The sequence below is a fragment of the Bipolaris sorokiniana genome (assembly GCF_000338995.1).
Source record: "Bipolaris sorokiniana ND90Pr unplaced genomic scaffold COCSAscaffold_3, whole genome shotgun sequence".
NCBI lineage: Eukaryota > Fungi > Ascomycota > Dothideomycetes > Pleosporales > Pleosporaceae > Bipolaris > Bipolaris sorokiniana.
In genome coordinates, this window is record NW_006911897.1 from 2,100,809 (window position 1) to 2,113,160 (window position 12,352).

At 50.2% G+C, this 12,352-nt stretch overlaps 4 protein-coding genes across 4 annotated transcripts; 2 read left to right on the top strand and 2 right to left on the bottom strand.

The window, feature by feature from the left end:
* Positions 1 to 15: 15 nt before the first annotated feature.
* Positions 16 to 798, bottom strand: COCSADRAFT_83550 (uncharacterized protein; the record flags this gene model as incomplete). The annotated part of the gene is made up of 2 exons (XM_007699080.1): positions 16 to 633; positions 688 to 798. 2 exons carry the CDS (start codon positions 796 to 798, stop codon positions 16 to 18), a joined length of 729 nt encoding a protein of 242 aa, XP_007697270.1.
* Positions 799 to 1,057: 259 nt separating this feature from the next.
* On the top strand, positions 1,058 to 3,689 carry COCSADRAFT_34463 (uncharacterized protein). Its single transcript, XM_007698428.1, has 4 exons — positions 1,058 to 1,946; positions 2,004 to 2,338; positions 2,395 to 2,919; positions 2,977 to 3,689. Exons 1-4 carry the CDS (start codon positions 1,139 to 1,141, stop codon positions 3,493 to 3,495), a joined length of 2,187 nt encoding a protein of 728 aa, XP_007696618.1. The 5' UTR covers positions 1,058 to 1,138; the 3' UTR covers positions 3,496 to 3,689.
* Positions 3,690 to 4,844: 1,155 nt separating this feature from the next.
* On the top strand, positions 4,845 to 7,380 carry COCSADRAFT_34464 (uncharacterized protein). Its single transcript, XM_007698429.1, has 9 exons — positions 4,845 to 5,208; positions 5,259 to 5,309; positions 5,359 to 5,672; positions 5,727 to 5,919; positions 5,973 to 6,244; positions 6,295 to 6,387; positions 6,443 to 6,713; positions 6,766 to 6,885; positions 6,967 to 7,380. Exons 1-9 carry the CDS (start codon positions 5,162 to 5,164, stop codon positions 7,205 to 7,207), a joined length of 1,602 nt encoding a protein of 533 aa, XP_007696619.1. The 5' UTR covers positions 4,845 to 5,161; the 3' UTR covers positions 7,208 to 7,380.
* A 1,124-nt stretch (positions 7,381 to 8,504) lies between these two features.
* COCSADRAFT_291724 (uncharacterized protein) lies at positions 8,505 to 10,094 on the bottom strand. Its single transcript, XM_007699081.1, has 2 exons — positions 8,633 to 10,094; positions 8,505 to 8,578 (listed from the first exon to the last, which is right to left on the bottom strand). The coding sequence occupies exon 1, from the start codon at positions 10,077 to 10,079 to the stop codon at positions 8,685 to 8,687; it is 1,395 nt and encodes a 464-aa protein (XP_007697271.1). The 5' UTR covers positions 10,080 to 10,094; the 3' UTR covers positions 8,505 to 8,578; positions 8,633 to 8,684.
* Between the last annotated feature and the right edge of the window lie 2,258 nt (positions 10,095 to 12,352).

Genomic DNA, 12,352 nt, shown 5'->3' on the forward strand with positions numbered 1-12,352 from the left:
GCTCATAGATGCTAATTACTTGTTTTGCTCCCAAGCGGCCTTGAATACACCAACTAGCCTCTCACCCTCTTCTGCATCCTTGGTCCGTTGTAATATGAAGGTCTTCAGATTTCCCCAGAACTCGTCAGTAGCGACGATGTCCTTCCCACTCACGGCTCCTGTAGTTGTGGAGGAAGCATCGGCAGATGACTCCCCTGCGCTGGCCAGGCCTTTCTCACTCTCTGTTGGCGGCGCAACAGCAGGGGGGCTTGTCACAGGGGTGCCTCCTGCCGCGGGGCTACCTGAAGCTGCCGCAGCACCTGCCATCACCATGACACCAAACTCAACCTCAGCACCAGCATCAGTGCCTATTACCTCTATCAGAGTCTTTGAATCTGTGACAGGCTTCTTCTTGTATAAGATCTTGATCTTGGCTGCCGACAACGAGGCCTGCGTCGCATACTGCTGCTTCAGATCGTACACGGAGGTTCTGGAAGGGTCGATGGCGGAGAGAGGGATTGTAGGCGTCGAAGGTTTCATGGGCTTCAGGGTCACTGTAATGGTCGAGGCAGATGTAGAGGCATCGGCGCTGTCTGTAGACTTGGGGTTTGGGCGTTGTGGGTGGGGTGGGTGTGGAAGGCGGGGGAGCGTGTACTATATGAACGCATTAGTTGACAAACAGATATATGGGGATTTGATAGAACGTACAGCGCCTTGCGCGGGATACTGTCGCGCGTCTGCAATGTGGTCTGAGGAGAGCTTTACCGGGCGCGCGTCGAGGGCGCTCAGAAACGACTTGCAGAATGCGAATTCCGACATGGTGGGCTACAATCGAGTTTACTGATTTGGGCGCTGTTGTTTCGATGTCCTTGCAGGTATCCAGAGCAGCGTCTGTAGTGTAGACAACGGGATGCTCCGTGTAAGTTGTTGCGAACAGCTCCAGTCCGATGACGCTGTTTGGAGAGATGCGGGACAGTGGGCTGGAACCGGGGCCAAATAGCGCTAACCCGAAGGAGGTCCGCTAGCGTGGAAAAAGTTCCCCAAAATCTAGCAACGAAAGTTCCAAAGTTCGCGCAGGCGTCGGTTCCGCCAATTCTTCAACAACCACCACTCTTTTTTCTGTATTCCGCCCAAGGATTTCCGTACAACATCGGCAGCCATGGGTCAAGGTCGCCGTATGAAGAAGCAGGGCATTCCTGAGCCCCTCGATGAATCGCTGGTAACAAGGAAGCGAAAAGATGCGCCTGCGCCTGCTGAACCAGAGCGCAAGAAGAGAAGTAGGACAGCTGCTCGGGAAGCTAGAGAGGCCAAGGCGAAAGCTCAGCCCAAGACAAGAGTCGCTGGAAAGCCCGTAAAGACGGCCGCTGCTGTTGTCAATGGAGCAAAGGCCAAAGCAAAGGCCGCAAAGGCCGCTCCGCCTCCACCGTCCGATGACGACGACGACGAAGACGTTTCCGAAGACGACTCTGAAATGATGGATGATTCCGATATCAACGTTACCGGACTCGATGCGCTCGGTAGCGCGTCCGAGGGCGAAGAGTCAATCGACGAAGACGAGTTTGACTCGGATATTGTAGATTCAGATACCGATATCAGGAAGGGCGCTGCGATGTGGTCAGAGGACGAAGACGACTCGGATGCCGAGGAGAAGCTTACGGCAGCCAACATTGCTGGACTGTCTAGGAAGTTGGACGAGCAAAAAGCAATTGAAGAGGCCGAGGCGCAAGCTGAATTGGAAGAGAACATGCAGACCAATATTGTTGGGGAGAGGCCGAAGATTCTTGAGGATGAGGAAGATGAAGATGGCAGGCCGATCACGAACCTCGTCAATCAGGACATTCAATTGCTAAGGACAAGATTGACCGACACTATTCGTGTTTTGGATGATTTCAAGAATCTGGCTGAGGAGGGCCGGAGCAGGGCAGAGTATAGGGCGTCGCTTCTCAAGGATATTTGCGCTTACTACGGTATGTCACAAGCACAAGAGCTAGTATGTTGGCGAGTTTCAAGCTGATTTGATTTAGGCTACTCCGAGTTTCTAGCAGACAAGCTTCTGAGCCTTTTCCCGCCTCGCGAAGCTCAAGCTTTCTTCGAGGCCAACGAAACTCCACGACCCATCGTCATCCGTACCAACACCCTCCGTACTCACCGAAGAGACCTTGCGCAAGCACTCATTAACCGTGGTGTGCAGCTCGAGCCTGTCGGTAAGTGGTCAAAGGTCGGACTTCAGATCTTCGATGCACAAGTACCGCTGGGTGCTACTCCGGAATATCTCGCTGGACACTACATTCTACAGGCTGCGTCGTCGTTCTTGCCCGTTATGGCTCTTGCGCCACAGGAGAACGAGCGAGTATTAGATGTGAGTAGTGTTGAGATTTCTATTCTGTTACTTGATCCTAACACTATTTGAACCAGATGGCTGCTGCTCCCGGTGGTAAAACAACACATTTGGCAGCACTCATGAAGAACACAGGTTGTATCTTCGCCAACGATGCCAACAAGGATCGTGCCAAGGGTCTGATAGGAAACATTCACCGTCTAGGCGCGAGGAACGTGATTGTATCCCACTACTCGGCTTTGGAGTTTCCTAGGGTCATGAGTGGCTTTGACCGTGTGCTGCTCGATGCGCCTTGCTCGGGTACTGGTGTTATCGCCAAGGATGCCAGTGTCAAGACCAATAAGACCGAAGCCGATTTCATGAAGCTGCCTCATCTACAGAAGCAATTGTTGCTTGCTGCCATTGACTCCGTCAACCATCACTCCAAGACTGGCGGCTATATTGTTTACAGTACTTGTTCCGTTACTGTCGAGGAAAACGAGCAGGTTGTACAATATGCGCTCAATAAGAGACCGAATGTCAAGCTTGTTGAGACTGGCCTTACTTTTGGTAAGGAGGGTTTCACAAGGATTGGAGGGAAGACTTTCCATCCCTCGATGAAGGTAAACTTTATCTCTGTTCCAGGAAGACTTGAATGGCTTATACTAATATCTCGATAGATGACCAGGAGGTACTACCCTCACACTTACAATGTCGACGGTTTCTTTGTCGCCAAGTTCAAGAAGATTGGCCCTACGCCACCCAATGCTATTGGCGCCAACGAGGCTACCAAGGCCAACGGTGCAGGTAACTCAGACACAATCACCGAGGTTGAAATCGTGGATCGCACTCCCATCGGCGCCGATAGCGACGAAGAATCGGACTTTGGCGGATTTGATGAGGAAGAGGATCAGAAGTACATTGAGAAAGCTCAGGCTAAGTCGATGCGCAAGAAAGGCAAGGATCCCAGGGCTATTGTGCCAAAGGCGGAGAAGAGTACGAACGGAGTATCAAAAGAGAAGAATGGCAATCTGAGCGCAAAGGAGAAAGCGGGTCGCAAGGAGAAGAAGGGCGGCGGTGTTGAAGTCGCAACTGAGGTTACGACGAAGGAAAAATCCAACGGTGTTAAGGCGAAAGAGACAAAAGTCGAATCAAAGAAGGGGCGAAGAAAGAGTGGGGAAAAGAAGGGTAAGGCGTAGTGCGTTTTCTTGTCGGATCGCGATGGATGGCCTAGCAAATGGAGGCGTGTCAACTGTCCCATCGGATTCCCAATGCAGGTGTAAAAGCCGTCGCGTACTTTCCTACAGTGTATGAATGGGTTTTGGCGCCCTTGTGTACTAGTGGCTTCCCTCAGCCAGGCTGTCAGGATTCGCTAACATGGTTACAACTTGTCACTACTGCATGGTCTGAACAAGTTGCTAACGGCCTCTAGTATTGGCCTATCGTCGTGTCGTGTACTAAACTCTAGTTTCGATGCAAAGCCCCTTGATGCATCTTCGCGTCTTCTAGCGGTAACACCGGCTGTCAACAGATTGGCCACCATCATCTTGGGCTCGAAATGGGCCGATCATACCCCCAAACTCAACCCCAGAACCACCTCCACTTACTCCAGCTTGCACGACAGAACTACATACCTCAGGCTGAACGATCCGATATCCGACGAATGGTCGTCCCGGAAATTCCTATCTTACTCCGCTTGTCGCCTGTCATCATTGCAACGGTTGCAAGTGACATGGACAGCCTGCAGCGTCAGCATGCCCGATGTCTTGGTAGGTCCCACCCAGGTCAGCACGCCGAGCCTCGGCAAGCAGAGGATTCCTGGGCAAAAAACTCGAAGCACACCAAGTCTTGGACATCACGAGAGCGTTTCCCGCCCTGGTCATCCTCATATTTGACTCGCAATTGCACACCTAGGCCAGAGACAAGATGACGCTAGCCAGCGCCCGCCGCATCTGCCACGCCCTCTGCCAAGCGAAAACAAGCGATCAGAGCGCGCAAATAACAGAGTTCAAATCGCCCACGCGACACGATGTGCGCAATTATTCTCTCAGGACCGAGAAACATTCCGACCGGAGGACCCTTCGATTGCCGCGCTCTCTTCCTGTTCCTGCGACTTGGGCATGCAGAATCACAGTCGGCCCGTAGAGTGCTTGTAGCAAAAACCCTACCCAACATGCAACCTCATCCAACCAGGGTTTGGAAAAGGTTTTTTTCGTGCGTCTTGGTAGCAAAATCATTTCCATGTTCCGTAACCAAGTCCGCGCACGGCTTTCGCCGTGAATGGCAAGCTCGCCATGCTTTTCGAGGGCAAATGTGCTGAGCTTCACTTAGCCTTGTTCCCCATCCATCTTTACTATCTTGTCTTGGTTTTATTTCTCATCCGACTTTTTTCTTTCTTTCCATCAGTCTATGCAACTAGGCTGACGGGGTTTTTTTTTCGACGTTGAACTGACATAATCGAGATTAGTCTCAGCTATCGGCGCATTTACCAGCCTCCGACGTATGTGGCACGGAGGCAGCCATATAAATCCGGGGTAGTTTAGCCAAGCCCGATTTGAGTGGTCGCAACTCCATGCGGGAGATGGCTAGTGCAAGTTTCCCCATCCTTGTCGACTGAGACCGGGGCTGGGCATAGGTTGACGAGGGCGCGCGTCTCGTGAGATTGTTGTTAGTGTGTCCAGCAGGGGTGCTCCATTGGAGCCCCAGACGGGAATGGAGAGCTGTCGCCCAGACTGGCGTTTTGAGATAAAAGCATCCTGCGCGCGCTTCTCTCACAGCTGCCTTCTTCATCCTGTTGTCCCAAGGGCTTGCGACCTTTACGTTTATCTTGCCCAGTTTACATATCTTGAGTTGCACCTTGACATCATGGGTATTATGCTTAAGCCCCCGCCAGATGTGCCTGGCAAGGCATGGTGTGTTTGCTCAAACACCTTCCCCACAATCATAGCTAAACGTTACACAGGCCAGCCATTGTAATTGGTCTTTTCGTTGCCTTTGGTGGTGTACTCTTCGGGTGAGTTTACAATACGTGATGCTGGTGGTGGACTCTGTCTAATTTGCAGATATGATACTGGTACCATTTCCGGCATTATTGCCATGGACTATTGGAAGAAGGAATTCTCGACAGAGCCAGACCTCAGTATAACTGCGGCTCAAGATTCGTTGATTGTATCCATTCTCTCGGCTGGTACCTTCTTTGGTGCTTTGACAGCAGCTCCATTTGGTGACCTTCTTGGAAGACGTTGGGGTTTGATCGTCTCAGCTGGTTTGGTCTTCAATCTGGGTGTTATCATGCAAACTGCCTCGACCGCACAGCCTCTTTTCATTGCTGGCCGTTTCTTCGCTGGATACGGAGTTGGTCTTATTTCTGCACTCAGTAAGCCTCCTTTGTTCCCGCGGGTTTTTCAGCCCAGGACTAACGGCTTTACAGTTCCCATGTACCAAAGTGAAACTGCGCCAAAATGGATCCGTGGAACGATTGTCGGAGCGTACCAGTTGGCTATCACCATTGGACTGTTTCTGGCTGCCATTGTAAACAATGCGACCAAGAACCGTCAAGACTCGGGATCGTACCGTATCCCCATTGCTGTTCAATTCGCCTGGTCTATCATCTTGGTTGGCGGGTACGTACTCTTCTTTAAGGCAATAAATTACGTCGGCTAACATCAAGTTTCAGACTTCTCTTCCTCCCAGAGACCCCCCGATACCTCATTAAGATGGACAAGTACGACGAAGCCGCGAAGAGTCTCGGACAACTCCGCCGCCTGCCTGTCGACCACCCCGCTGTTATCGAGGAGCTCAACGAGGTGCAAGCCAACCATCTCTACGAAATGTCACTGGGCAAATCGACATACATTGAGTGCTTCCAGGGCACACTGGGCAAGCGACTGTTGACGGGATGTTTGTTGCAATCGCTACAACAGTTGACTGGTGTCAACTTCATTTTCTGTGAGTATTCCATTATCTGGGATCGGTAATAATTTACTGACAATATGTAGACTACGGAACTCAGTACTTCCAGAGGGCTGGGTTCGACAACCCCTTCATCATTCAGGTCATCACCAACTGCGTCAACGTCGCTTCTACTTTCCGTAAGTTTCACTTGATAGCTTCATCATTTGCAAGGTACTGACTTCTCTTGTGTAGCTGGTCTCTGGATGGTTGAACGCCTCGGCCGACGTAACCTCCTCTTGCTCGGAGGTGTTGGCATGTGCGTGTGCCAGTACATTGTCGCCATCACCGGAACGGTCGCCGGAACTACCGATTTGCCTGCTCAACGTGCTGCCATCGCTTTCGTGTGCATCTATATATTCTTCTTCGCCAGCTCCTGGGGACCGGTCGCGTGGGTTGTGACCGGCGAGCTTTTCCCTCTCAAGGCTCGTGCCAAGTGTCTTTCCATGACCACTGCTAGCAACTGGTAAGACATCAACGGATCTGGGAAGTAATTCGGCTAACAAAGATATTTACAGGCTGCTCAACTGGGCTATTGCTTACTCGACTCCCTACATGGTTGACCCCGATCACGCCAACTTGCAATCTAAGGTGTTCTTCATCTGGGGAAGTTTCTGCTTCGTCTGCATCTTTTTTGTGTAAGTGGCTGTCTCCCAAATTCTCGTAGATCTTTGACTGCATATCTGAAATGAACCGCGCTAACATACTCGCTCCTACAGCTGGGCCATGATCTACGAAACCAAGGGTCTCACCCTCGAACAAGTCGACGAACTATACGGTATTGTTGGAAAGGCGTGGAAGTCCAAGGAGTTCCGCCCTGCCGTCTCATATGCCGATATGGATCCTTCTGTAGCCCGCAACGTTAGCCTCAGCGAGGTCGCAGCCAACCAGGAGAGGAAGCGCAGCATTGCGCACGAGGAGGCAGCTCCCGTTGCTGATACCCAGACTGCTAAGTTCTAGGTGCCTTCCCGGGGAACCGCACATATTAGTAGTAAACCGGTACTGCTCAAACTGGCCCCAGCAAGGCGAAATGAACGAAGGAAAGAAATTGCGGAGGAGTAGTAATTTAATCAAGCACAGTGATCAATACGTATGCGTGCATTATACACAATGCAAACCCAGCAAAACCCAACACGTGACTTCTGCACCCTTCCCTTCAACCCACTCTAATACTCTAAAATATCCTTCACGGCGTATAAAAACCCCTACTCCACTTCTCACTCTCACTCTCCCTTTTCCTCAATTCTCCCTCCTTCCTCCTTACCTCCTGCTGCTTCATCTCCTCCCCCCTCCTCTTGACCCTATCCAACGCAACAAGAATCCTATACCCAACCCCCGGCTCATCCCCCCTCATGCCCTCCCCTACATAATCTCTAACCTGCAACCTTTCTTGTCCGGGGACGTACGCTCTTTTCCCGCGTATGCCTAGTGGCAGGGGGTTTCCTTGTAGAAAAGGGTTGCGAAAGATGTAGGGGAGGCGCCGGCGTTGAAGGATGGAGAGGGAGGGGTTTTCTTGGGAGATGCGGTTGCAGTTCATTTTTTGGTATCTTGGCATTGTTGTTGTTCTGATAGAGGTGGCGGTGGCGGGGGTGGTAGAATAGAGGGCATGTGAAGGGTATATGTATATCTTGGTTTAGTGGAAGGTTGGCATCATGAAGGAAGGAAGAATACGTAGTTTGCTGAAGGGTGGAGATTTCACAGCGGAGTGGTGCGTTGGAGGTGTGCTGGTTGTACACGTGTATCGAGGATGAAGGTAATGGGTGGGAAAGTATGAGGTGGTGGTGTGGTATTCACATGTTGTGGGAAAATCACGTATCTTGATTAACCTATGATCCAGAGACTTGAGAGTTGAAGGATATCCATCGTATACCTGTGCTGCCAGATATCAAATGGTGACGACCGTCTACCCATCTGGACATGGCTAAAGATCTACAATCTCCTCGACATCACAGCAGAATTGCATCAATTTTTGAAATAAGCAAATTTGTGACCATTCGCGACTGAACCAAAAGAAACTACATATCTCCGCAGCGCAATCAAGTTCCCTCTCAAGATAACCAAGTGGTGATATTCCTTCGGGGTATCTGCGCTGACCAAGATAATATGTGGAAAATCGCATCATTTTCGTCATGTCTAAAAGACATTGCTGAAGTGTGCACCAAAGCAGAGAATAAATTGTGGAGCCGGGATCGCTTTTGAGTCCTAAATAATGAATCAATCGCTTTTCAATCGTCCCGCAATGTAAGCGAGTTTGTGCAAGCAAAGTAAAGCAATGGAACGTATGGATCGTGGAAGATAAAAGTCATCGAATCGTAATGGTCATCGAAAGCACTGAAGTAATTTAGTCAGTAAAGGGCTCAATCGATGTGCTGATAAAAGTCTTACATGCATGGAATCATCATCGCCCTAAGAGGGTGTGAATGAAGAGCTGAAAGGCTCAGCCGAAGTAGCGGGGGCTGTATGGCTGCACCTCAGGAGCCTCGGTCTTGAAGATGTCACCAAGTGGCTCCTGGCTGTTGTGACCCGCAGAGTAAGCCGCATAGTCAGTAAACTCGGAGAAGTTGACAGATTCCAGCTGGCGACGATCAACTGGATTAGAATCCTGACTGTACTCGGCATTGCCTCCACAGGGATTTCCATAGACCTGGGTTGTCTGGTTTGGCATATCGGTGAGAAAACCACTACCAAAAGGGTTGTTCTCTGGAGTGACAATATCCTCAAATGAACGCAACTGGTCAGTAGTGCCCATGACGAAGTTGTCTTGGTCGATCAAGAGATCGTCAACAACGACATGGTTGCGGTTGTAGAGCTTGCGTTGCTCTACCGAGTCGGCAGACTCCTCATTCATGTTCGGAGGAGATGCTGTATCGAAGCCGAAGCCCATATATGCCTGCTTTCCAGCATCATGACCCACCTGAGCCTGGCTTCCAAGATTGCCATAGGCAGGGGCATATAGATAAGTCATGTTCGTACTGTCGTTCAGGTTATGATTTTCGACCTTGGAAGTCCACTCCTGGGGCTGGTACATAGAATGCAGATGAGTTTGGCGGAAAGGCTGCTGAACAGTGGTGTTCTGAGCACTTGCGAACACGTCTGAGGGAAGCTTAATCTCTGGCTGCTTGGCAGTCTCAAGACGCATACCATCGACACCGCGACGCGCGATTTTGAGTTTCACGATAAGAGAGTCGGCGCGCTTGCGTGAACGGGTCTTAGCTGGGGGCTGGACCTGCGTAGACTGTGTGTTAGCAATGGGTGATAGAGACCTTTCACTTCGATTCTTGCGTGTCCAGGCCATCTTCAGTGTGGGGATGCGATTGCCGTCGGCAACCTGCTTACCGCGCAACTTCAATACAGCCTGTTGAAGCGCGCTGGCGGTGCAATTTTTGCCAACAACCCGGGCAGCTTGCTCGAATGGGATCTGAATACCCTTCTCGCCGCATGCCCAGACAATGCCGAGAACAGCATTCTTCCAGTCATTTTCGGTCCACTTGAGAAGCTTGGGACGAGGCTGGCGAGGTTTGCGAGGTGCACCATCTTTGTTGATCTTTGTTGTCTTGGATGGTAGGTGGTCCTCGCAAGCACTCTCATAGTCCTCGCTGTCTTGCCCAGGGGTGTAACTCACTTGAGAAACACGATCCTCGCTCTGTGCCCAAGCACCATCATCTTGCTTCTGGTACTGGCTACCGACAGAGTCAGCAATGAAGTGGTCTGGCTGAAACGAACGGCTCGTGAAGCCATGTTTGACTTGCGGCGCAGATTCGTAGTTGTGGAGGTACCCCATGTCAGCACCGTCGAAATGGCTAGAGTTGCTCTGGGAGGGCCACGGGACCATCGGCGCCTGGCCTGGAGAATCGTATGTCTCATCAGAATCGAACAGGCCGACCATCTTCAGTTGGTTGTTGTGGTAGGAACCCATGGGGCGTGATGGTCTGATGGATCAAAGGGGTGACTGTAGAAGAATTAGTGTTTGCGAGACACACTGCTCATTCAAGGGACTAGCTTACCCGAAGCGCAGCGAGAGACTAGCTCCAAAAGCAATGCACAAGCTCACGAGAGGGATGTGAAAAGTAGAGAACCCTATGTCTTTCTGTCAGTGAAGTCTATAGTAACAATGGAGGAGCCTTCGTGATACCTACCTTGCACAGCTGTCCAGTAGAAGGGCGAGAATAGGCTGTTTTGGAAAGGAAGGTCTTCGGTGCAGACAGGGTGTAAGCGTTTGCAGGCTTGAGAGTAGCCTAACCACGCAGGCAGCGAGCTCGCGAAAATAGCGATGTACCTCGTGAGCACTGAGAGAATGTCACAGCAGTACAAATTCGCGTGCTGATCGAGAAGACAGCTAAATGCAGGCAGCGCGGTAGACGCCAGAGGAAAGCTCAATCTCAAAGCGCTTCTGTTGCAGTCTTTGTGGCTTTTGCTGTGACTTGCCCCCGTGAGTCTGGGGAGCTCACAGCTACAGTAAATGGCAAGAAGAAGGCAGTATTAGATAGTAATCGGAGTTAAAGGCAGGCAATGAATGTGCGTCGCCAATGTGTTGCCGTTCGCACGTGTTGTCTAGAATTGAGTCGAAGATAGATACACTTGGGGATCTGATAACGTAAAAGTTATCTGACCCTATGTGCTAATGTCTGAAGATCAATTGAGGAAGAGATACTCAAGTGATAGAGTAATAGCTTTGATAGTCCCGAAGTTGCAGAAACCATGCCCAGGTAAGTTTTTTATGCCCGCAGATCCTCAGTCACAGTCGAAACAAGCGGTGTCGAAGCGGCACTAGAACGGCTGGCAGAAGGTTCCATGACGTAGATATCCTTCACTAGATCAGCATCCCCGCAACCCTAGGCATCGGTGCCGGCGATTTGAATAGGTGATATTGTTTGTTCCTGAAGAGTAGGGGTGGGGGAGGTTTGTAAAGGCGGTGAAGGTCAATACCAATAGGGCGGTAACAGCGTATATTGCGCATCCGGAGTATGGGTTCTTGTGGTGAAGGTAGCTAGGTTATTGTTAAGATTATGGTATATCCCTTGTCCATGGATAGCATATATGCCTATGATGTAAATGTAGAAGTGTTCCGTGAGAGTTTCGACGGTGATGCACTACCTGACATCAGGAGGGATAGTGTTGCCGAGGACTATCTTGCCCCACTATGTCCCTTGTACCTGTGTCAATTCGTCCACGCCTAGTTGTTTGTATGTGTTCGGATAGATAGTGGATTGAATATGCTGAGGTTTGAACGAAAGGCACGATAAGTGAATAAAGACATGGAAAGGAGAGAGGGAGAAGAGAAGCAGATGTAAAGATCAGACTTAAGGAGTAGAGACGAAAAGTAAAAATGAAGGCATTGATCGAAGAGAAGTAGAAAAAAAAGGACAAAAACCAGATGTAGGCGATATAGTGAAACGCCTGTTGAGTCGAGGAATTTATCGAATCATCACACAGCTTGCCATTGTACTAAACTGTATAATTAGTCTTACATCGTTTCCGGAATCTGTTCAAATGATTGAATGTGATGTGATATGAACATACACATGAGGCGTACTGGCATTCGAAAATTCTGATTCAGGGCGTCGATAATACATATGTAAGCACTCTGGAGCGACGATAGCTGTAGAGATACACCGACGAGAATTCAAGTATGACTCGATTCGCAATGGTGCAATAGCTGGTCTATGCAGGGATAAGAGTAATGACCAACGACTTATCCAAGTAGCGAGCGAAGTTTGTGTGACAAGAGTTGCTGAGTGATAGTATTGACGGCGTGGCGTCGATTTGCTTGTTGTCTGTTACAGCTTATCGTGACGGCGTATGTGTGAAATGCGATCGTTTCCCAATATCCCCGTTCATCAACGAGCTTCGGAGTTGTCAACGCTCAAGTGTCTTAGCACAAAACCAATTTGAATCAGAAATATGGCCGGATTCCATGTTGCGTTGGTAACTGCAGTGAAGAGCGATGGGATAGTGGAAGTATGGTCTCTGGGATCCTTGGGGCTACGAGAAGAGATATCACCCACACCCACGCATAGAGTATCCGAAGGAACGTTGCGACGATGATCGTGATCAGTCTTGTATGTTCATGTTGCGGGAGACCAGCTCCGGTGTTTGTGTTCAGAA

Coding starts and splice junctions, on each gene's coding strand:
- COCSADRAFT_34463 (XM_007698428.1), top strand. CDS start 1,139: ATGGGTCAAGGTCGCCGTATGAAGAAGCAGGGCATTCCTGAGCCCCTC. Junction 1,947..2,003: donor GGATATTTGCGCTTACTACG/GTATGTCACAAG, acceptor GATTTGATTTAG/GCTACTCCGAGTTTCTAGCA. Junction 2,339..2,394: donor AGAACGAGCGAGTATTAGAT/GTGAGTAGTGTT, acceptor TATTTGAACCAG/ATGGCTGCTGCTCCCGGTGG.
- COCSADRAFT_34464 (XM_007698429.1), top strand. CDS start 5,162: ATGGGTATTATGCTTAAGCCCCCGCCAGATGTGCCTGGCAAGGCATG. Junction 6,245..6,294: donor TGGTGTCAACTTCATTTTCT/GTGAGTATTCCA, acceptor GACAATATGTAG/ACTACGGAACTCAGTACTTC. Junction 6,886..6,966: donor TTCGTCTGCATCTTTTTTGT/GTAAGTGGCTGT, acceptor TCGCTCCTACAG/CTGGGCCATGATCTACGAAA.
- COCSADRAFT_291724 (XM_007699081.1), bottom strand. CDS start 10,079: ATGGTCCCGTGGCCCTCCCAGAGCAACTCTAGCCATTTCGACGGTGCT.